Here is a 21824-nt window from a genome sequence, read left to right as displayed (position 1 = left end):
AGAGGGCCTCCCTGGGCATCCCCACAGAGGTGGAGGGCCCCATCGCACCTTTCTGTTAGGCTGAAGCTGCACTGCACTTCCCTAGGGCAGTGGAGAGCTTCCTGGGGTGGTGGAGGGCCGCGCCGGGCCTTCCCATGGCGGTTGAGGACTTTAAAATGTAAATAAGTAGTAGATTTATTAAAAATATTAAATAAACTTCCATATAATTTATTTAATATATTTTCAACTAATTTAAGAGTAGTTTAAGTGATTTACTAGTCAGGTTGCATCTGCTTCCCCACTCGGAGGTCTAAGTGGAATCTGTGTGTGCATAAGCCCTAATAAGTTCAACTAAACTTCTACTTTCCTGGGAGCAAGCCCCATTAAATTCAGTAGGGCTTGCTTGTGAGTAGACATGCATTTGCTTGCACTGCTTACTGACAAACATCCTTTGCACCATTCTCACACAGTATCCAACCTTCCATTTTAGCATAAGGTAGCCAGCTAAATCTTCTCCCCTCCATCTGCCTCCCCATGGAAAGCCCCCCCCAAGCCCTCATCCCTCCAATCTTTCCTTTTTTATCAAAGGGAGGGAGGGCAGGTAGGCTAATTCAACAGAAAATGATGCTCAGGACCCACTGGTCTCCAAGCATCTTAAACTGGGGCTTCATCCTCATAATAAGTGTTGGAGATGTAGTAAGGGCATTGACATCTTAGAGTAGCTCCAGAGCATGTGGACTAAAAGTGTCCCATTTTGAAAAGAATTATATGACCATAGTCAGTTATATCATCCAAGCTGTATATTACTTTTTAATAACGTAATTTTATGACTTATACCAGCTTCCTTTAGCAGAAAGTAGACCAGACAGCAAGAGCTTTCTTAATAAGTTAAATAAAAATCAAAACTGGTAAGCTGCACTGATGCCTCAAAGAGGCCAGGAGATTTTGGAGTTATTAGATTTAACTGTCAAAGAAATGAAACTAGCGTACAACAGAACCAACTGTGAAAACATGTGGTACTCAAAATGACAACCAGTCTTAAAATGTTTGTGCAGAATATCAATTTAATGTTTGGGGATCCGCAACGTGACACCCTCCCCAACCCAAAGGAAATATTTTTTTCTTGCTGTGCACAAGGGGATCTAGTTCATTCAAGTCGTTTTTCATGGGATCCCTGAATTCTCCTGCAATTTACTGCAAAAGCTTCATTGTTTATCATTCTCCTGGTACACCAGATGCCCTATTAAAGGCAGTGGTGCCATGGGGATGGCCTTGCTAGGCCAAACTCTTAAGCAACCCTTCAGGAGTGGGCAGGGATATTTCTAACAGCAGTTAGAAAAAGAGCTTGCACATTAATCAAAAAACCATTGGTCATAAAATAATGTAATGGCTAAAGCCACAGACTCATAACAGCTACTCCCTCTTTCTTTGTCATGCAAAGTTTAATATGGCTTTATTCTGTGAACCCAGCCACTCACCTGCTCTCAAAAATATTTCTTAGTCCAATATGAAACAGGTGCTTTCTGTTTCATGGTAAATGGAGTGAAAGGTAATCATTAAATTACGAAGCATTAAGTACAGGGTTTTTAGTGGGTTGGGATTGGGGATATGATCCTTGACGCCCCTGGTTAAAGTCAGATCTGCTTCCACCTGGTTTCTGGGCAGCCGATGGCAGAGATTCAGATGAAGGTGTCTGGAATCACAGAAGAAAACCTTGTGGTGACCTTGACCCAAGATGAGCTAAAACATGGGTAGGCAAACTAAGGCTTGGGGGCTGGATCTGGCCTGCGGACGGTCCGGGAGTCAGCGTGTTTTTACATGAGTAGAATGTGTCCTTTTATTTAAAATGCATCTCTGGGTTATTTGTGGGACATCAGAATTCGTTCAAACCCCCCCCCCATAGTCCGGTCCCCCACAAGGTCTGAGGGACAGCGGACCAGCCCCCTGCTGAAAAAGTTTGCTGACCCCTGGCTAAAACTCACGTTAGGCAGCCATGGCAACAAAGGAAACTGACTTCTCTGCCCCTGTTACAGATAGGTAGCCGTGTTGGTCTGCCATAGTCAAAACACGAAAGCTCATACCAAGAACTAACTTAGTTGGTCTTTAAGGTGCTACTGGAAGGAAATTTTTTTGTTTTTTCTCTGCCCCTGCTAGGGACATGATATGTCAAGGACCATGACTTCTATTTGAAACTACCTGTCAATTTTGATAACCCGTTGAGGCCCTTTTACACATTCTGCTAACTGCTGAGGCACCAATGGGCCGCAATGGCTGGTATGGTTGGGCAGGGAGACAATAGGAGATGTTGCCAAAGCCAATGACGAGCAGAGTCCTCTTCCCCCCTCCAGCTTTCTCTCCCCCCCCCCCACTGAGATGCATAAGGGCAACATTGAAGCTGAGGAGGCAGCTGGTGGGGACCCCCTGAGAAAGAGGGCAGGTGGGGGGGTCCTTGTGATCCTAATGGACCAGCCTCCACTGCCTTTAAGGGTGTGGCTGATGTTACTCAGGATGTGGAATTCCTTTTGCTGGAAAATTTATTGAGCTCCATTCAGTTCCAGGACCTTTTTTAAAAAAACAAACAACTTTTTACCTGCTACTTAGCAAATACTTTTTGTTGTATTTGTCAGTTTAATTTGCTGTGTGTTTGCTTCCATTGTTTTGTTGTTTCCTTTCTGAACGTTCCCCCCTGTTTTTATTGTGAAATTGGCTTTGGTGATGTCAGCTGCCTGGAGAATTTCCCTTTGGAACTGGGAATTTCAAATGAGAGCTGGAGAGTTGGTGGATCTGCTTTTAAGCTTTACACAAAGGCATTGGATCAGTCATAAACTGAGTGACCAGAATAGTAGGTTACCCTAAGTTTACCTGATTTTTTTTTAATGAATCCGGGGACACTTTTCAACTTCATCAGATTTTGTATGGGGACTGATTTGTAAATCCCCGGGTACTGTCCCCGGGAAACGGAGACGTCTGGTAACCTTAGGTTACCCTCCTGCAGCTGAGTCAAACGTGCATACATTTTTGGGGACATTTTGTAAGGCCACAAAGTGCTTGTTTCCTCCGTAAGTGAATGGGCTGTGTCTTGGGAGGACTCTGCTTGAACAGTGTTGGCTAGCATTGGAAGCTTGTTGCTGCCCTGTCTCTTGGTGACTCAGAGCTCATCCACATCGCGGTGGTGGTTGTGGATGGGAGCAGGCCATGGATGCTACCTCTTGAACGTAGATCTGTTTACCCAGGGAGTACATAGCCTTGCCCAGAGGCAGGTGTGTGAAGCCCTCTTCTCTCTGGTTAACACAAACAGATACGAGCAGGGTGGGGGGCAGCAGAAGGGCATTTGTGGGATTGCAGCATTTGCATCCTGAACAATGTCTTTTTTGTAAGGATCCAGTGCTGCTTAAAGATGGAATATGACCTCATTACTTTTTGAGCCAGGAAGAATTTCTCCCAGTAATACGGAGTGTGCTGTCACTTATCAGCGCCTCACCCCACCCTTTCTTCTGCTTGATGCTTCTGTTTATTGTTTGTTTTAGAAATGGACTGTAAATGCAAAAAAGTGTTCTATAATCTTAAATTCCTTCTTCAGAGTGAGGATTAAGTTGTAGCATTGTTGGACTTTTCCCTCCTATGTGAGGAATGTGGCAGATAGCATGCTTTCCATGGGGCCTGGCTAGCTTGCACCTAATTCTTTTGGCTGTGTGCAGTGTGTTCCTTCCACAATCAGCCTTGTTATTTGGCCACGGGTGGAAGGGGAGGCACAGTTCCAGTAGCCCTCACCCCACCTGTTCTGGGGACCTGATCCGGATCGTGTGCAAAACTGAGCTTGAAAGGGGAACATCAGAGGGGAGCTTGTACCCAGCTCAATCAGTCACTACCTTCCCTTAAAGGCCCTGTTCAGAGGTGGGGCCCCTTTTCAGTCTGAGGGCAGCAGTCCCTCCTGGGGAGCCTTCCCAGGACTGCATGCCAGTGGTGGGCTGGGCCAAAGGCAAGAGTGGGTGGAGCAACAGGTATAAATTTTCAGCCTTGAGCAGCAGGCTAGTTTCTACAGACACAAACAAATTGCATGTCCATCTCTGTCCTACATCCAGGCAAGCAAGAGGGTGCTATCAGAGTTCAGTCACACTTCTCCAGCCAGAAACACTCAAGTGGGGTGTGAATCAGGGCCTGGGGGGAGAGAGGTATGGAGGGCTGGATTTGGCCCTCAGGGACCTGAATTTCTCCACCCCGGCCCAATAACTTAAAAAGCCAGGGAGAAGGCTTTAGGTTGGGGTAGACTAAAAGTGTGGTGTGGTGGTTTCTAGACACTTACAATATTGGCTGGGTTTGGAAATTGCTGTAAAGTCAGTTTGGTTGCTGCCCTTGGAGAATTAGCAGTTGTTTTCTGTTTGGAATCTCCCCTCCCAAATTTTATATGAAATCATGGGGTTAATTCCTCTTGAAATGGGTTCTGACATTATCTTTTTTATGTTTGGCTAGCAAGAATGTGAATATGCATATGAAGGGGTGGGTAGAAACGAAGGTCTTAAAGATCTGTCAGATTTGACTGCACCGTTTCTACATTTCTGCCTCCATTGCTATAGAAACAGGGTTTGCTGATCTGATGTGGTACTGGGAATACAGTTACAGTGTTGAAGATCTGGTTGCGTATGAGTTTTAATTGTGTAATCCATCTAGGTAGATCTAGGCATGCCTGATTTATGCAAGTGCTGTTCTAATTTGGGAGAAGCAGCATGCATTGAAAAGTGGATGCACACCACTTGGGCAGAGTCAGACCATTGATCCCTAGCCCAGGATTGTCTGCTTTGACTGACAACAACTCACCAATTCTCCCTCCGGCTTTCCAGCCCTGCTACTGCAGATCCTTCATAGAGATGCTAGCAAATGCACCTTGGACTTCCATGTGTGACCCTTAAAGAGGAAGACCCCAGTTTGTTTGCTGTGCATTGTGGGAGCTCTGAGCCCAGTCTCTGAATAGCCTACAGGACAATGATGCAGTGTTGCTGCCTGGAGGAAGGGTGGGATATAAATTTAGTAAATGAATAGGAGTGCCTGCTTTGGATTCCTGCATAGACACAATCTGGTGGCATTCAGGATCTCCTTCCCCTGAAAGCACCTTGCAGCGTGGACTGTAGTGGACGCCTTGTGCAAAGAGAACCTTTGCAATGCTGCAGCGGTTGGCCGAGGATTTGGTGTTACCTGTATTTTGATTTCCCTTCCTGTAACATGCTGCCTTTTCTCTCCCCTGTATCCTTGCAGTGATCCATGCTGAAAAGGCTCCATTCATACAGATGAGCCCAGGGTCGAGGTGGCACTTTAAACCCAGATAGTCAGTTGGCTAACTGCCCAGCAGAATGCCATCCACCAGCCGAGCGGGCAGCCTGAAGGACCCCGAGATTGCAGAGCTCTTCTTCAAAGAAGATCCAGAGAAGCTCTTCACGGATCTCCGAGAGATCGGCCATGGAAGCTTTGGAGCTGTTTATTTTGTAAGAGAGCTGGGGTTGGGCATGGAGGTGCTGTGGGGCACATGGAAAATAATAAACTCACAGCTAGCTATTGGCAATCGCAAGGTGTCACTTGCCTCACATGGCACCACTAATGAACATTAATGATGGTTGTGCTTTGCCTCTACAGTCAGAAGCAATAATCCTTCTGAATGCCTGTTGCTGGAAACTGCAGGAGCGGAGAGCACTCTCTCTTGTGTGCTCAGGTCCCACAGGCATTTGATTGGCCAGTATGAGAACAGGATGCTGGACTAGATGGGCCACTGGCCTGATCCAGCAGGGCTCTCATTAAGTTTTTATGCACACTAAGGGCCCATTGACCTCTTACTCTGCTATTGGCTGTATCTTCATTAATGCTGAGTTATTCAGATGCTGAGTTATTCTGCTCCTGCGCCTGCTTCTTTTGCACAGCTCTTGATTCATTTGCCCCCCTCTTTTTCTCTCCCACTTTAGTTGTTGAGTAGATCTCCCCTCAGAGGGTCTACATTTTATTTAAGGGCAGGAATAGAAAAAAAGGCCATGTAGACTGATCCCATGTTTACTAAGGTGCTCTGAGGGTGGGGGCACTATAGCTTTGACTGTCTGAAAGAGTGGGTGCACGCACACAGCTGGCTCAAGCCATGGAGGCCTTGACAAGTGCAATCGGGAGGTGTGTGTGTGTCTTCCTTGTGACCCATGTCACAGGAGCAGGGATAGTGAGGGCTTTGCTTTGTTTCCGGTTCGTCTTGAATTAGAGGTTTGTCATTGAGGCTATTAGTACTCAACTCCAGTGTCCTTGTCGGGGACGAGGAGGGCCTCCCTGGAACAATAGTGGACCTAACAAAAGTGTGTTGTGTGGAAGTGGAGATGCTTTGCAAGGCTGCGTACTGGCATCTATTGTCAGTGTGGCATTGTGGAACACAGCTGGGAATTGTCACCCCACCCCCCTGCAAGCTCCTTGCACTTGCTAGAGCACTGCAGCGTGTGGTCCTGAGGGAGGCTGGGCACGCTCTGAACCAAGCGACCTGGAATTTTAACTCTGGCTGTTCTTGAGGCCTTGCAGGTTGAGAATGCAAACATGCACACACAAAAGGCTGGACTTCTGGGTCCTTCTCCTAAATTCTTAGCCCCTTGTCCCTTTTGTCAGCCAGCTTTTGGAATTTGAGAGAAGCCTCAGAATGGTCAGTTTCCTCCCAAGAAGGATTAAATTCCTAATAAAATTAGGGATACAGGCATAAAATATTAGGGATACAGGATCCATTCTGGCCTCGGACACCCTCAAGCTTTCTTCTCTTTTTGTGGCTTCTGTTAATCATGTTGATTTTGAATGAGGAGCTAAGCAAATTAGATAAAAATGTTGAACAGTCTTTTCCAGCACCTTCCCTTGCTCCTTCTAACTGAGCCCTGTTGTCCCACCAAATCAAAAGTGGTTCCCCACCCCCTGGCTCATAAACAGGGTATTGCCCAGCCATTACGTCATGTTAGTACTCAGACTCCGTGGAGTCTGCCAGTAATGCAGATTCTTGTGTCTACCCTGCAATAAATGACATTTCGCATTTTGGTCCTTTCTAGTTACTTGCCAGGCCAAGCCCACTTCCTCACCTTGTTCAGGGGGTGTCATTGCCAGAGACGGTAGTTGTGTGCTTTGCCTATGGAGGCTTTAATTGTGTGGCACACCTGCAGAGGTCCAGAGCCATGCTGGGGCTGCTTGATTAGCACCTGTGGTCAAGAGGCGGTTCCCAAATGGCCAGCTGTCAGACCTGGATCCTCGCAGAGGCAAAGGCAGTCTATCCCCAGCACTGGCAGCAGCAACAGCAAAGAGCTTGCTGCCTAGGCTGGGAAGTGAGTCTGACCCAGCAGACTCTGCAGGATTCAAGAGGTCTTGCTTGCTCTAGTGCACAGCTCAGAGACTTTTTTCACTGGGAAGCTCCCTTCCTCTGACCAGTCCTGGGTGCTGACTGCAGTCTATTCCCCAACATCCCCATGTTCCAGCTTCAAGACCTACTGTGGGTTTGAGTCCTGATATGTTGGATTTCAATTTGGTGGGATCTTTTGCTAGCAGAATAAACGCTGTGACAGCATTGTGGTTATTGGTTTGTTTGTTTTGTACATTGCAGGCACATGATGTGCGCACCAATGAAGTGGTGGCCATCAAGAAAATGTCTTACAGTGGGAAGCAATCCAACGAGGTACGTGAGGTGTTTGTGAATGGTTGTGCTGCATCTGCTGACGTGAGTTCATTCAAGCCAGTCTCTGCCAACCTGGTGCCCTTCACAGGTTTTGGACTACAACTCCCATTAGCAACAGTAACACGGCTAATCGTCAGGGGTGAGGGGAGTTGTAGTCCAGCACCAAGATTTTGTGGGAGGGGAAGCTGATTTAAGCTCTGTAACCATTGGGGTGACAGGAACTCCTCAGGGTTCTTTCTCCAGAATGTTCCCTTCAACACTTCACTAGTTGAACTGCACGCAGAATGAATATACAAAACAAATATAAAGAGCTGTAGTAACCAGTATCTTTGAGTAGTCAGTGTCTCTAGGGACTCTGTCATAATGGGAAAATTCAGTCTGTGCTAGAAGAGGAGGGGAATAGGGCTTCAGGGATCCAGGTAGGCAGCAGGTGAGGGACCTGTGGTGTTTGGAATTCTGAGGAGGGAGCCAGAGAGATGAAGTGTGGAAAAGATTGTTCTGTCCCTGAACACAAGAAACATTTTCCTGCCCTCCTCCCTGAGCCTTTAAGAGGTCATTTCCCCCTGTCTTTAAACTTTATATCATGAAGAGTAGAAGTGTGCTTTCAAAAACCCAGGCAGGAGCTGGGATTCTTGGGGATCAGTTGAATGCCATTCAGAGAAGCTTTATTTGTAGGCAGGACCACACATCCTTCCAGATTGCACCCTTAGCGATGAAGTTGGAAAGAAGTGCCACAAGAGATGCTCCTGGGATTTCTTGAGTCTTGTTGCTTCTCCGTGTGGAATTAGCCGGGGACTGATCAGCTGTCCTACAACCTAAAAAGGGCCTCTTTGTGCAAAATGCATGTTGTTATAACATCAATTGCAAAAGCTGAAACGAACCTAGTGCTGTGGTATTCTGACTTAAGCGCACGTTGGCTTTCCTCTTTGGCCTTCGACATTCCATTCTAAAATTCTGCTTAAAAACAAAACAAAACACCCAAAGCCCCATCGCCTGGCTAGCTAACTAAAGAAAACTTGCTAGGAATGGTAGACATGAATGCAGCAGAGGCACCAGCTCAGACAGCAGAGCTTGCTTGCCTGCAGAATTTAATCAAAGGCAGATCAAGCAGAAGCTCCTCTCTCCCTTTCTGGCTCTTTGCTTTGAACAAATCCATCCCAAGGAACTTCAGAAAGATGCAGTGGGGGAACGGTGTGAGCGTGGGAAAATTTGCAGGCCAGGCAGATTAAGGTCGGCTTTGAGCGCTACCAGCAAGAGCAAGCCTTGGAGGTTAGGAATGTCACCCACTCTCCTGGCAACCCTAGATCCGCTTGAGTTCTAGATCCTTGGCTGAAGACCCTTTAGCTTCATGTTTGAAAGGACGTGTGGAGATTTTAATGTTATGCTGTGTTTCAAGAACTGCAGCCCTGTCTGGATTTTGTATGAACTGGAGCTTCCCTTGCCTGCTTTTCAGCCTAAGGGCTGCATTCCCTTTATGGAAATCTTCGTGGGGGGGCACATGGTGGTGGTGGGTGGAGCTGCAAATCTAAACTTCTACTTTTGAACCGTAGGCTGCTTTCTACACATACACACCCTCCATCCTCTGTCCAGACAAGCAAGATGCATTATCAGTGTTTAAGGACACAGTCCACCCTGACAACAACACTCAAGGAGGGTGCAAAACAGGGCTGGTGAGGTGCAGGGCCTGAGGTTTGCTACTTCTGCCTTAACAGAACAGAGCTATTTATTCAGTTTTGTCAGTAGAATGGGGGTGCATCCTGTGCACCAAAGATCAGTTATTGTTAAAACATTTTATTTTCACTATGGAATAACTGAACATGTTTTCAGAACGGCAGGTGAAGAGCCCAGGTGCCAGCAGGCTCTGAGGCTTGGTGAGGGCAGAAGGCCAGGGCAGAACAGCCTAGTTGCTGCTTCTTGCTGGCCTTGTGCCTGAAGTCTGGCACATTAAAAGCCCATTTGGCTGTTAAGTACAGCTTCTGAGGCTTAGTGATCACTGCAAGAGGGGAAAGGAGAAAAGCAGAGGTATGTGACATGGAGTGTCAGCTACCAGCAGGGGTTCACACAACAGCACTCTATCTGGGCTGTGAGGACTTATATTTTTTACACAAAAACCAAAACAAAACAACCACATCCTGCTCTGAACTTGCCCTGGTGCTGAACGCTTCAGGGTGAATGTAGAGTAAGATGCCTGCCTGCCATGTAAAAATGCCTTTTAGTGGCCTTTCTCCTACCTGTGTCTTGAGGTACTGCAGAACTAGGAGTCCTTTCTCTGTTTTCCCCACACCAGCCTCCCACATTCCATTTTTATTCTGTTCCCGAAGCCTTGTGCATCTTGTTTAACCATGCAATGGTGAAAGTCTAATTTATACCTGTTTCTCATCCTGCTGATTTAATTACTATTGGGCTATAAATACTCTGTTCACATGAATGAAGCACATGGCGCCCGCTTCAGAAATAAGGCTGGATTGTCTCCAGTGGGCGGGTGTGTGTGTCTGTTTTGAAAAACACAGTTTAAAAACTCTTTCTAGATTGCTCCTCTCTTGCCGAAAGAGAAGGCAGCTTAAGTTGCAGTTACATTTAATCATCATGCCAGCAACACTGAAGGGTGAAATGCAGCTACCTTCTCCTCCGTTCTTGCAGTCATAAGAGTTGGAGGTCATCTATTACACACACACACACACACACACACACCAGCTCAGTTCAGGATCAGCTAAAGCAGAGGTTCCTAAACTTTTTTGGGGCCACCACCCCCTTGGCTCCATAAACTCATTCCCAGTGCCCCCTACCCTGTAAAAGGAATTATTCAGAATAGCAGGTTGCACAACCCTTTAAGGAAGATAATAACACTGTAAAATTCATAAGAGAAGCAATTGATTGCATATTTAGTCAAAATCTACTTAAATCAATTTAGTTTAATTAATTCAACAAAATTGATGCACTTGGTTTAGTAGCTCCCTCTGTGTCAATTTTCCCCCATGGGCCAACGTGGCTGATCAGAGGACTGAACTCCTCTGAATTCCATCTGTGCCACAACACTCCTGCTTAGGCAAGAGCTCTTGGTGCAGCAGAGTAACGCTTGTGGCCAATCATTGTTTCTGTCCTCCGTCAGCAGCTGCATTAGGGGCTGCTTGTGCAAAGAAAGATGGAACACCGTGGTTGGGGACCTCAGGCCTGGGGGTGGGGTGGGTGGCAAATGCCAGGCCTCTCTGTTGGGAGTCTCCCTAGGATACACCCCTCACTGGCATTGCTCTGTGCCCTCAGCGGCGTTCGCCCGGCTGGGGCGAGTCTTTGAATTGTGCCGATGCCTCTTGCATGCCTGGATGGAGGATGGAAAGACGTGTGGGCGAAGCGACCTCTGACATTTGCCCGACTGAATTGTGGGCTGCTCTACAAAGGAAAGGGTTGCATCCGTTGCTCCGTTCTGGTTTGCCTCTGGCCCTGCCCACCACTGGCAAACGGTCCCCCCCCCCAATAAAGTTACCCATAAGGGAATGCAGCCCTTGGGCTAAAGAAAAGAAGTTCCTACCCAGTGGTTCAGTAGTGGGGGTCAGTAGGAAAGGCAGGTTGAAATATGGATAAATATGTTTTAACTTAAGTTTATAAAGGTCAGCTGAAAGGGGGAACATAAAGCCTTAAGTGAATCTTGTTCTTGAATGGAGAAGGGCAGCTGGTGGCTGAAGAGGAATGTGTCCGTTCCTCTGCCTTGTTGCTTCTGATCTTCTTAGTCCTCTGCTTATGTATTTGTCCTGGTCAGATCATACCTGCCCTCTGTCTCCGATTCCCCAAAAACATTTTCTCCCATCTGTAAAGCTTGACCTTCTCCTTCTTTTCTCCCTTTTGTAGAAATGGCAGGATATCATTAAAGAAGTCAAGTTCCTACAAAGAATTAAACATCCAAACAGTATAGAATACAAAGGCTGCTATTTGCGGGAGCATACAGCATGGGTAAGCGCATCTTTCCTTTCCCTTTGTGGAGGTATGTGTGTGTGTTGAGCAGTGTAAAAAGGAAATGTGTGTCTGCTGGCTGAAGGTATTGAATCAACACACTTCGCCAGCACTTGCCTTTTCCCAGTTGTTACCTCCTGAAAGTTTTTTACAATTCTATTGAATGAATGTATGAATTGCCATAAAAACAGCTGTGAGTCTTAAAAACAGCACAAAAAGACAACCACAGGTACATTTTAAAAACAATACAAAATGAGCATCCAAGAAAGGGACTGACTTATTCAGCTGGGACAGCTTGTTTAAACAAAAACGTCTTCAATTGTTCAGATAGTGGATGCTAGTCACTTCTCTACACTTCTCTACTGCCATTCTACAGAACTTGGGGCTGCCGCACTAAAAGCCCTTCTCTGAGTTACTGTAGAGCCAACGTCTGATATTTTGGGGACTTAAGGCGGAACTCTCCTGCAGAACGAAGTGACCTGCTGGGTATATATGGCATTAAGGCCATATATATATATATATGATCTTTTGAGCTTCTGTAAACTTCTTTGTCCAGCAGGCATTCACTGGATTATTGAGGCAATACTCTTGTCATCCAGTGCCCTTGGCTTGTGAAAATTTTGACCCTGTATGTTAGAGATAGCTGTTTACCTTTTATTTTACCCCCTTGCATGGTTTTATCATCAGACTCATTCCCTGCTTCTACTCTTGCTTGAGACTCAAAGCTCCAGCAAGATTCCTATCATACCAGGCATCTCTCTTGAAAACAAAACGCAGCATCAAAGCTTTGATGAGATTTATGGTATTCATGAGAAGAGTTTGCTCTAACTGAAGCGGCATAAGACATTTGCTCTATTGTATAGATCGCTCATGAAATATTTCGTTAGCTTTCAGCCAGTTCTTGGCCACTCTTTATTGAGAATTGCACTATGGAAGGCCTTTGTGGTCTTTTTATCGGCTTCCCAAAGCTTGTGGCCCTTCAGATGTCTCGGGACTCCCAACTCCCAGAAGCCAGAATGGACAATGGTCAGGGCTGATGGGATTCCAGCAGTCTCTGGGAGGCTGTATATATTTCCCCACCCGTGCTCTACACAGTGCCCCATAAAACCATCATCTAGCTTCACTTTAAGGCTCTGGGGTCCTAACATACCAGGGTGGGTGTGCCTAGAAACCTCCAGTCCAAAGTGCCCCTTTAGCCCTTGTTCAAATTTAAGCAAATGTGGAAGCAGCTTTTCAGTCTTCCTCCAACAAGGCTCTCACAAAGTTGCAGTCCAGTTGCTTACTTATTTGGAAGTAACCCCCCCCCCCAAAAAAAAATCAGTGGGTCTTGATTCTACATAAACATCTGCTGGAGCTGGCTGCCAGTGAGTGCGCCTTCTGGATGATTGGCTAAATCCCACGTGACACAAGTAAGAGACCAAACTTTCAGCTGGTTTCTTGCCCTCTTAAGCCAAAAGCCTTTGAAGTTTTCTCTCTCCCATTTGGCCTGAATTTCTAGTTATAATGCCCTGCCTGTGTGATAGGAGATTTATTGATTCCTCTGGAATTTTAAATCCTAAAGAAATACAAAAATGTGCTCTCTCGCTTCAACAGAAAGGGGGCAACTTGTGCAAAACCCAAATTATAAGCCTCTTCTTTTGAGAACAAAAGTCAGTTGCTGGCATCCCTGTGTCCTAGGAGAGGAAGTCCCACTATAGAACACTTGGATTAGGGAGGGTAGGCACAGCTCAGACAGCAGAGCAGAAGCTTTGCATGTTGAAAACCCCAGTTTCAGTCCGCTGAATATCCACTGACAAAGGCGCTGTCCAGAAGGCTGGGAAGGACCTTTGGTGTGGCATAAGCCTGCTTCCTAGGGTTAGTGGAGCCCTGGGCTCCTTTGGCACAAAAGGTAAGACCCGAAGAAGAGCCTGGCTGGAGCAGGCCAATGGCCCATCAGATCCAGCATCCTTCTCACAAGGGCAACCAAATGCAAGCAGGACCCCAAGCATAAGAGCACTATCCTCCTCCTGTGAGTGAGATATGAATTTAATAAATAAAAATATCAGCTTGGAGCCAGGATACCTCCCTTACACACCCAACAGTTCAGTGCACCCGGCAGGAGTGGGCATCCCGCAGGTCTCATCCTATCAGGAGCTCCATTCTGCACAGTCTTGAAACTGGGCCTTCATTGTGGTGGCACCTGCCCTTTCGAACACTCTTCTGATGGTCCCACAGGCACCTTCTCTGCAAAAGACACCTCCCCTTTTGACAAGCTTCTGAAATATTTATCCCATTGGTGTCTGTCTTGGGGGTGGAGTGGATTTTATCTATGTGCTGTTGTTCCTTTAAACTGTTCATATGTTTAAATCTGGATGTGTGTGTTTTTTTTTAAAATCATATATGCAGTTGGTTTTCTATGCATGTAACTGTCCATATGAATCCTGGAAATGAGTTCAGGATGCCTCATAGGAGGCACTTGTGAAACACAAATGAAATAAATAGCAATCAACATGAGGGGAGAGGGGGGTCATGTTCCTGAAGATCAGGATAAACGTGCCTTTTGTGAGATACTTTAAAACTTTGGCAATGTTGTTCCTCAGTCAAATGGACAGGTGGGCAAGGGCTCCTCCCAGTCATTGGAGGTCGACAGTCGGGGCCCTGCTGACACATTTCTTTGGGACACCTTGAGGGAAACTTGCTGGCTGAGACAGGCTACCTCTGTATGGCTACCCAGTACAGAAGCCATGGGGAAAGACTGGAGAGGGTTGGTCCAAATAAAGCTTATGGACTGCCTGCTGAGGAATGTGGGGGTGGTGGGGTTCTGTCTGAGGAGCAGGTTGTCATGAGACCCTGTTTTAGGGTGTTGGGGGTGCCACCCTTGCCATCTGAAGCGCTTGCTAACACTTTCCCCCCCTTCTGCCCTATACAGCTTGTTATGGAATACTGTCTAGGATCAGCATCAGATTTATTAGAAGGTATGTTCCTCTCAGTCCCTTTGATTACCAGGTGATCCCATGCTGTGTGGAAGGGAGGAAAAGGGAAGAAATGCCCCATAGATGTATTTTGTGGAGCCAATTTTTCAAATCTTGATGGTCTTTTTCTGCTGTTTCCCTTTCACCAGTCCCTTCCCCAATCAGGCAACTTCCTCCTATTTGATTATGTAGAGTCTTTGGCCCCGATTGGGTGGCCCCTGCCTGGTGCTGCTCAACAAAGGGATGTAAACCCACAAAACGGTTTTGTAAGGGGGCAAGGCCCACCACACTAACCTAATTGTCTACCTTCTTAAAATGCTGGATGCTTCCTTGTAGTAGCCTGATGAAGCGAGGCGAGCTTTCATTGTGCTGCTATGTGAGAACCCCTGATAGTGGCTGGGGAGAGGTTAACCTTTTACAACCTTTTTGCTCATTTGTTCGTTTGTGGAGGCTTGTGATGTGTTTGACAGATTGGATGCTGATTGTCAAACTGATATTTGGGGAAACGCAGGCAGTAAAGTAACTTGTCCCGGCTCTTGAGTTCATCTCAGGGCACACTGCAGACTGTCTGGTTCCCCAATCCACCTGGCCCTCTCTGTGTTGTCGCCTACCTTACGGGCCTGGTCAAGTCAACAGCATGCATATTCAGCCTGTCCCTTCCTGTTTTGCTAACTGAGTTTCTCTTTCCTCAAGTCCATAAAAAGCCATTGCAAGAGCTGGAAATTGCTGCAATTACCCACGGTGCTCTCCAAGGTTTAGCATACTTGCATTCTCACAACATGATCCATAGGTAAGTCCTTCCTCACGACATCGCCAGTGGTGTCCGCTTGAATTTAACCTGCGTTTATGGTTTCTCTGGGCAAAAAGCTCGTGGTTTTCTAAATGGGGTGGCTTTCCCTCTTTTTTCGTCAAGTGTAAAGAGAACCTGCAGTGATAACTTGACTTAATAGGGCAAACACATACATGGGATAGGGGTGCGTTTGTGTACAGGTCACTGTGTGTTATGCGTTAAAATTCCCCAGTGCAGATCTAGAGTCTTTAGAGACCCCAACTACCACTGCCTTTGTCAAACAATTAAGCAAATAAGGTGATAAAAACCCAACTTAACTTTCTTCAGTACATCAGGCAAATATGAGGAACTGCAGTTTTGCTGCTGCTAATTATTATTATTATTATTATTATTATTATTATTATTATTATTATTATTAATTTATTTATTTGTACCCCACCCATCTGACAGGGTTACCCCAGCCCCAGTGTGGCTTCCAGCATATATAAAAACATAGTAAAACCTTAAACCTTTAAAAGCTTCCCTATTCAGGGCTGCCTTCAGATGTTTTCTAAATGTTATATAATTACTCATCTCCTTGACACCTGATGAGAGGGCATTCCACAGGGCGGGTGCCACTACCGAGAAGGCCCTCTGCCTGGTTCCCTGTAGCTTCACTTCTTGCAGTGTGGGAACTGCTCTTGGAGCTGCATCTGTGTCTGGGCTGATCAATGTAAACAAGGGGTTGATTTATCAGAAAATAAACACAACACACACTAAGTTGTATCCAGTGTTAGTCGTACTCATTAGAATAGACCATTGAAATGAATAGGTGTGACTCGCCCAGGGCTTGTAATTTCAGGTTGGTCTGCTTGAGTATAATTTACTTAGGTATGACCCTCTAAGCTTTACTGGCAGCCTGAACTTGCAGTGACTTTGAAGGACATGAGAAGAGCCCATGTCCTGGGCCAGGCGATTGGCAACCTGTCTAGTTCAACACCCTCACAGTGGCCAACCAGATGCTCCAACAGGAAGCCTGCCACCCCATGGTTTTCTTTGAGGCTCCACAGCGGGGTGGACACAGGATGGGTTCATTGGTTCTCTTGTTGGGGGCAGGATTGCAGTTAAGGCGCTCACGCCCCCTTGCCACTGTGTTGGTTCATCTTCCCTAGATGTTTTGGGGTGAAGCTAGTCCTTCCTTCCTTCCTTCCTTCCTTCCTTCCTTCCTTCCTTCCTTTGCTACAGCTGTGTTTGTATGTAATCTCTTCATGGCAGGGGTGGCCAACATGGTGCCCTCCAAATGCTTTGCACTATAACTCACGAGTCCCAGCAGGTGTGAGATGTTGGGCGTTGTAGTCCTACAAGATCCATGAAGGGTGGCGGGGCCGCAGCTTGGCTGTTCCTGTGTTGGGGCCAGTAAACAAGTGTGCCATATTGACTTCTATTTGTTCCCCAGAGATATCAAGGCAGGAAACATCCTACTGACGGAACCAGGCCAGGTGAAACTCGCTGACTTCGGATCTGCTTCCATAGCATCTCCTGCCAACTCGTTTGTGGGGACACCATATTGGTAAGGAAGGCTTCAGCACTGGTATTGCTGTGAGAGTTAACATTTTGCAGTTAATGGTCTTACATGCACGGCAGGCAGATTTCTGGATGGCCCTTAAAGTGGGCTGGAAAGGAGATCACTTTGGTGCCAGGTCTGTCATTCCAGGGTGTAAATATTGGGGTCTGGCAATGAGTCGTTTCCCACTTGCCAGCACATCGTCCCCCTTTAGTATTTCCTGAAATAGCTTATGAAGACTGGATAGGAACATAGGAAGTAGCCTTATACTAAGACCTAATATATACTTAGTGAGACCTAACTCAGCATTGTCCCCCACTGATTGGCAGCAGCTCTCCAGAGTTTCAGGCAGGGGGTCTCTTTCTTACCTGGAGATGCTGGGAATTGAACTTGGGACTTTCTGCATGCAGAGCAGATGCTCTTCCCCTGAGCCACAGCCCTTTTCCTTAAGGTAGAGGTAGGCGTGAACACCTGGGAAAAGGGCCTCTGCCCCACCTGCCCGCCTTCTTACAGCCAGTCAGCTCCACCTGCCATTGGCTCTGGCTCTGGTTCCACCTGCTGTCAGTCATCCTGCCTTCCACCCTACCAGTCCCAAGGGACACCCAGTTGCCATTGCATCTTTCTCTGGCCCCTCCTGATTTCTCTTTTCCCTTTTCCTGGTGAAGATTAAGTGACTCAAGAAAATGATGTGGAGGGAGAGGACAATAAGAGAACGTCAACATGCAAGGCATATATTCTCTCTCTCCCTGCTCTGCCATTTCAGGAGCTCTCAGCCCTGCTGGTGTTTCCTCAAGCAACTATGTAGCATCCTTGGGACCCCAGGCCTTCAGATATACTTATATCCCATATTGTTTTCTCTACACCTCAGGCTAGTTAGTGTTGGTTAGTAGTCAGTGTTAGTCTTCATCCTAAAGGGCAAGGCAGAAATGGTCAAGGATTTTGGTGAGTGGATCTGCTAAGCACCTTAATTTTTCTCTCTTCAGGATGGCCCCGGAAGTGATTTTAGCCATGGATGAAGGGCAATATGATGGTAAAGTCGACGTGTGGTCACTTGGGATAACGTGTATTGAATTAGGTAGGCCATGTCTGCCTGTTCGAGCTCTGACTTCTCTCAGTCACAAGTTGTACATTTCTTGATGCTGCTACTACTACTACTACTGCTACTAATAATATACTGCTTGCTTGCAAAAATGGCTTCTAAGTGGTTTTACAAGTGTAAAACCGTTTACAAAAATATATCCCCACAGAACTAAAATACACAACAAAACAATTTCATCAAAACATTAAAAAGCACCCATAATTAAACTGTCCAATAAAACAAACCCACTAAAGCAGCATAATAATTAAAGCAGTTTAAAACAGCAGTTAAAATTATTAGATGAGGAGTTTCAGGTCAGGAAATCAAGAGGATTGCAGTCTAAACAGGTATGTCTTCAAGAGCCGGCAGAATGCCAGTAGTGATGAGGCCTCTTGTATTTCAGCAACACTGGTCCTTAATTATGTGTTGCCCCATCTAAAAAGATTATTTTGGAACTGAGAAAGATAGAAAAAGAAGCAACCAAAGTTGATCAAGGGCCGGAGCATTTCCCCCCTTGGGAGAAAAATAATACAGCACTTGGGTCTTTTAAAAAGAAAAGATAGTTTGGATCCAGGGGAGAGGTTCATGAATTGTGGTGTAGAACAGAAAGAGACTTTCCTCATTCATATTACAGTGGACCCTTCGGATACGAATTAAATTCGTTCCGGGGGTCTGTCTGCAACTCGAAAAGTCCAGAGGCAGGGGCACTGCTTCTGCGCACGTGTGCAGCACGATTTGAGTGCTTCTGCTCGTGCACGGCAAAAGCCGGAAGTATACACTTCCAGGTTTGTCGCATTCATAACCCGAAAGTTACGTATCCAGAGTGGTACGTAACTAGAGGGTCCACTGTATTTGAATTTGGGGTTAGAGTTCCACACAGCTTCTAGTTAAACTGTGAAACTTTCTGACATAAGAGACAGCGATTTCTTAGGTGGATTTAAAAAAAAAGGTTTGGTAGAAAGCAGATATGTCAGTGGTAGGGCTGTGCAAAACATTCATCAGTTTGGAGAAGGCCCCCCACCCCACCCCTTTGGCATTTGGGTGGCTCATTTGGCCATTGAAAGTGCAACAGTCATGGTATTTCCCCCTCTGCTGCAGTGAGGGGCGGGAGGGTTTGGCAGGTGCAAGTGACCTCGTTCCATCTGGTTCTGTCAAGGATCAGGCACAGGCCGGCTGGGGCGCCATCAGTTGCTTCCCCCTCCCTTAAGCAAACACTTTTTTCTTTCTGTGCAGCGGAAAGGAAGCCTCCCTTGTTTAATATGAACGCAATGAGTGCCTTATATCACATAGCGCAGAATGAATCCCCTACACTCCAGTCCAATGAATGGTGAGTGAATGGCCGAAGGTGGAGAGGTTGCAACAAGTTTTGGGGTCAGTTGTCTGGGTTTCGGGATCAACGTACCTAAATGGGTTTATAAGTGAGCACTTTGGGGATTTATTTATTTATCTGAGCAAAAATGAAATTTGTTAGATCCATCACAGCAATGCTTGCATGAGAGCAGCATTTGCCATGTCAAATTGTAATGGTGGGCGGTTGCCTCTCCTGTGTGTCCAATTTCCGCAGTGGCTTCTGGTCCCTCGGTTCCGGCTGCTGTGTTTCCTCTGATGATCCTGCGCAAGTGATGTGTTGACATGGGCAAAAGGCTGTGCTTGCGCCCTTGACAAACAATAGCTTAAAACTTCTGTTTTCCCTTACCCTTTATAGGTCTGATTATTTTCGAAACTTTGTAGATTCTTGCCTCCAGAAAATCCCCCAAGACAGGCCTACATCGGAGGAGCTCCTGAAGGTTAGCTTGACTTCCTTTATTCTTCATCTGTCAGCAACCCCCCTTCCACCCAATATTAGAATCGCACATGTCGGTTACCCTTTCAGTCTTGTCTTTCCATGTTTTTCACGTACCATTTTCTCCCAAAGCCTAGCAGAACCTGGCTATTTTGTGACCTGATGGTCAGTACTTGTAAGTTAACCTTTCAACATCACTCCATCCCTCCTCTTAGCAAACTTGTCAGGCCTCTCATTCTTGGGGCTTCCCATCTTCATATGTTGATACCAGTACACGGCCTCCTTACACCTTTGAGTTGCGTGAAAACCTATTACGTGTTAGTTAACAAACGATCTACCTTTTCCCTCTTCATCTATTTACATCACGTGTGTGTTTCTTTTATATGTAGTCCTCCCACCACCACACATGCGTGCAAGCAGGATTCCCATCTTACTTCTCCCATGTTTTTCCTTCCCCTGACACAGATTGTGTACAAGTCGCCTGCTGCTTTGAAAAGGCCATTCTGTTTCTCCTTCCCATCTTCCCTGTAGATCTAATTTCATTTGCTCTGCTGACAGACAGCAGCAAGTACCTGTAAACTGGGATGGGGGGGTGTTGTTGTTCACTATTGATGGAAGTTCTTCTTCACTGCAAAGATGCTTTCTCTATTTACATTTATTTTTAAGCAAAGCCCGTGGAGCTGCCTTATCCTGAAGCTGCTGCAACTGGCAGTGGCTTACCTGGATCATGGTCTCTGGCATCAGCTGCTCCCTGAGGTTCTTTTTTATTTATGGACTGACGCAGTGCAATATTGCGCTTCCAGACATCCTAAGTCATAGAATCATGGCTAGAGTTTCTGATGATGGTGAGCTTTTATCTAAACAGGGAGTAAACATACTGGAGCTCAAGTGTTGGGTCTCTCTGCCTGGGACCCTCCAGTTGAGCAGTTCTGCATGCAGCTTCCCACAGGCCTTTGCCAGGCCAAGGGATTCCCTGGGCTTCGGACTGATGGAAGCCTTGCCAGACCATCTCTGCAGTCGGCACCTACATCTTTTCCCAGTCCAGGAGAACACTTTGCCTGTAGCCATGGCATGCTGTGGTTTGTGGGCAGAGCCTGAGGTCACAGGACACTGACACTCCCCTGCCCGCTTGTGTCTTCTGCTGCAGCACGTGTTTGTCCTCCGGGAGCGCCCTGAGACAGTGTTAATAGACCTGATCCAGAGAACAAAGGATGCAGTCAGAGAACTGGACAATCTTCAGTATCGCAAGATGAAGAAACTCCTCTTCCAGGAGGCGCACAACGGTCCCGCGGTGGAAACCCAGGAGGAAGAGGAGGTAGAAGCAGGGGCTGGGCATGGGGGGTGGGGAGGAATTTTTCACCAGCCTTTTACTCATCGCTGCGTGGTGCTTGCTTCTGGCATCGCCGCCACGGTCCTCTTTCCCAGCAGCCCATTCATAACTCCATCTGAGCTTAACCTGCGTCTTGGGATATGTCCACCATAAACTGCCCTCTGCAGTTTCGGCGAGTGGCTTGCCCTGCCCCCTGAAAACAGGGTTATGAATTTTAACTGCCGACAAGCCATGGCCTTCCCTTCCATCATGCAACAAGGCTTTCCTCCTCCTGCAGCTTGGCTAGCACAGCCTTCACCCAGCCTGGAGCTCTCTGGGTGTTTTCAACCACAGCTTCCATCATCCCCAGGCAGCACAATGCTGGAGCCCAAGGGACTTGTAATCCCAGACACTTGGAGGGCACCAGGTTGGGTGAAGATTGCCTGAAATGGCCGCAATTAGATGCTGCTTGTTTGCAAGAGTCGTGTTTTAAAATTGTAATAGAACATTCCTTTCTGGTAACTTTTGGAAAGAGAGCATTGCTGAATCCAAGCCTGTTGGATTCTCATCTGTGGCAAAAAGCAGTGTGTGTGTGTTTGCAACTGTATGTGCTGCTCTTGATACAATTCTCAGTATTGTACAACTTATCCACATGATTTCTTTCTTGGGTATTTAACAAGGTGTGAATTATCCTTTAGATTTTTTCCCCTGTAAGATCGAGATCAAGAACTGAGCATTCTGTATGAGGCTAGCCAAGCAAGGAAATTTGAACCCATGTCTTAA

The 21824-nt window shown here is 46.6% G+C and overlaps 1 protein-coding gene across 1 annotated transcript in view; it reads left to right on the top strand.

The window, feature by feature from the left end:
- The window catches only part of TAOK1 (TAO kinase 1), a 54524-nt gene that overhangs the window by 20153 nt on the left and 12547 nt on the right, over positions 1–21824 (top strand). Inside the window, exons 2-11 of the mRNA XM_081890264.1 lie at positions 5230–5456; positions 7571–7642; positions 11486–11587; positions 14496–14541; positions 15232–15328; positions 16764–16877; positions 17855–17946; positions 19183–19276; positions 19655–19736; positions 20880–21047. Of these exons, the coding sequence (XP_081746390.1) occupies positions 5325–5456; positions 7571–7642; positions 11486–11587; positions 14496–14541; positions 15232–15328; positions 16764–16877; positions 17855–17946; positions 19183–19276; positions 19655–19736; positions 20880–21047 (999 nt within the window). The 5' untranslated portion in view covers positions 5230–5324. The remainder of the gene's footprint in view (positions 1–5229; positions 5457–7570; positions 7643–11485; positions 11588–14495; positions 14542–15231; positions 15329–16763; positions 16878–17854; positions 17947–19182; positions 19277–19654; positions 19737–20879; positions 21048–21824) is intronic.

The sequence above is a fragment of the Podarcis melisellensis genome, assembly GCF_964234715.1.
Source record: "Podarcis melisellensis genome assembly, chromosome: 15".
NCBI classification, from domain to species: Eukaryota; Metazoa; Chordata; class Lepidosauria; order Squamata; family Lacertidae; genus Podarcis; species Podarcis melisellensis.
The sequence above is the reverse complement of the archived record's forward strand: the minus strand, read 5'-3'. Positions and strand labels throughout refer to the sequence as shown.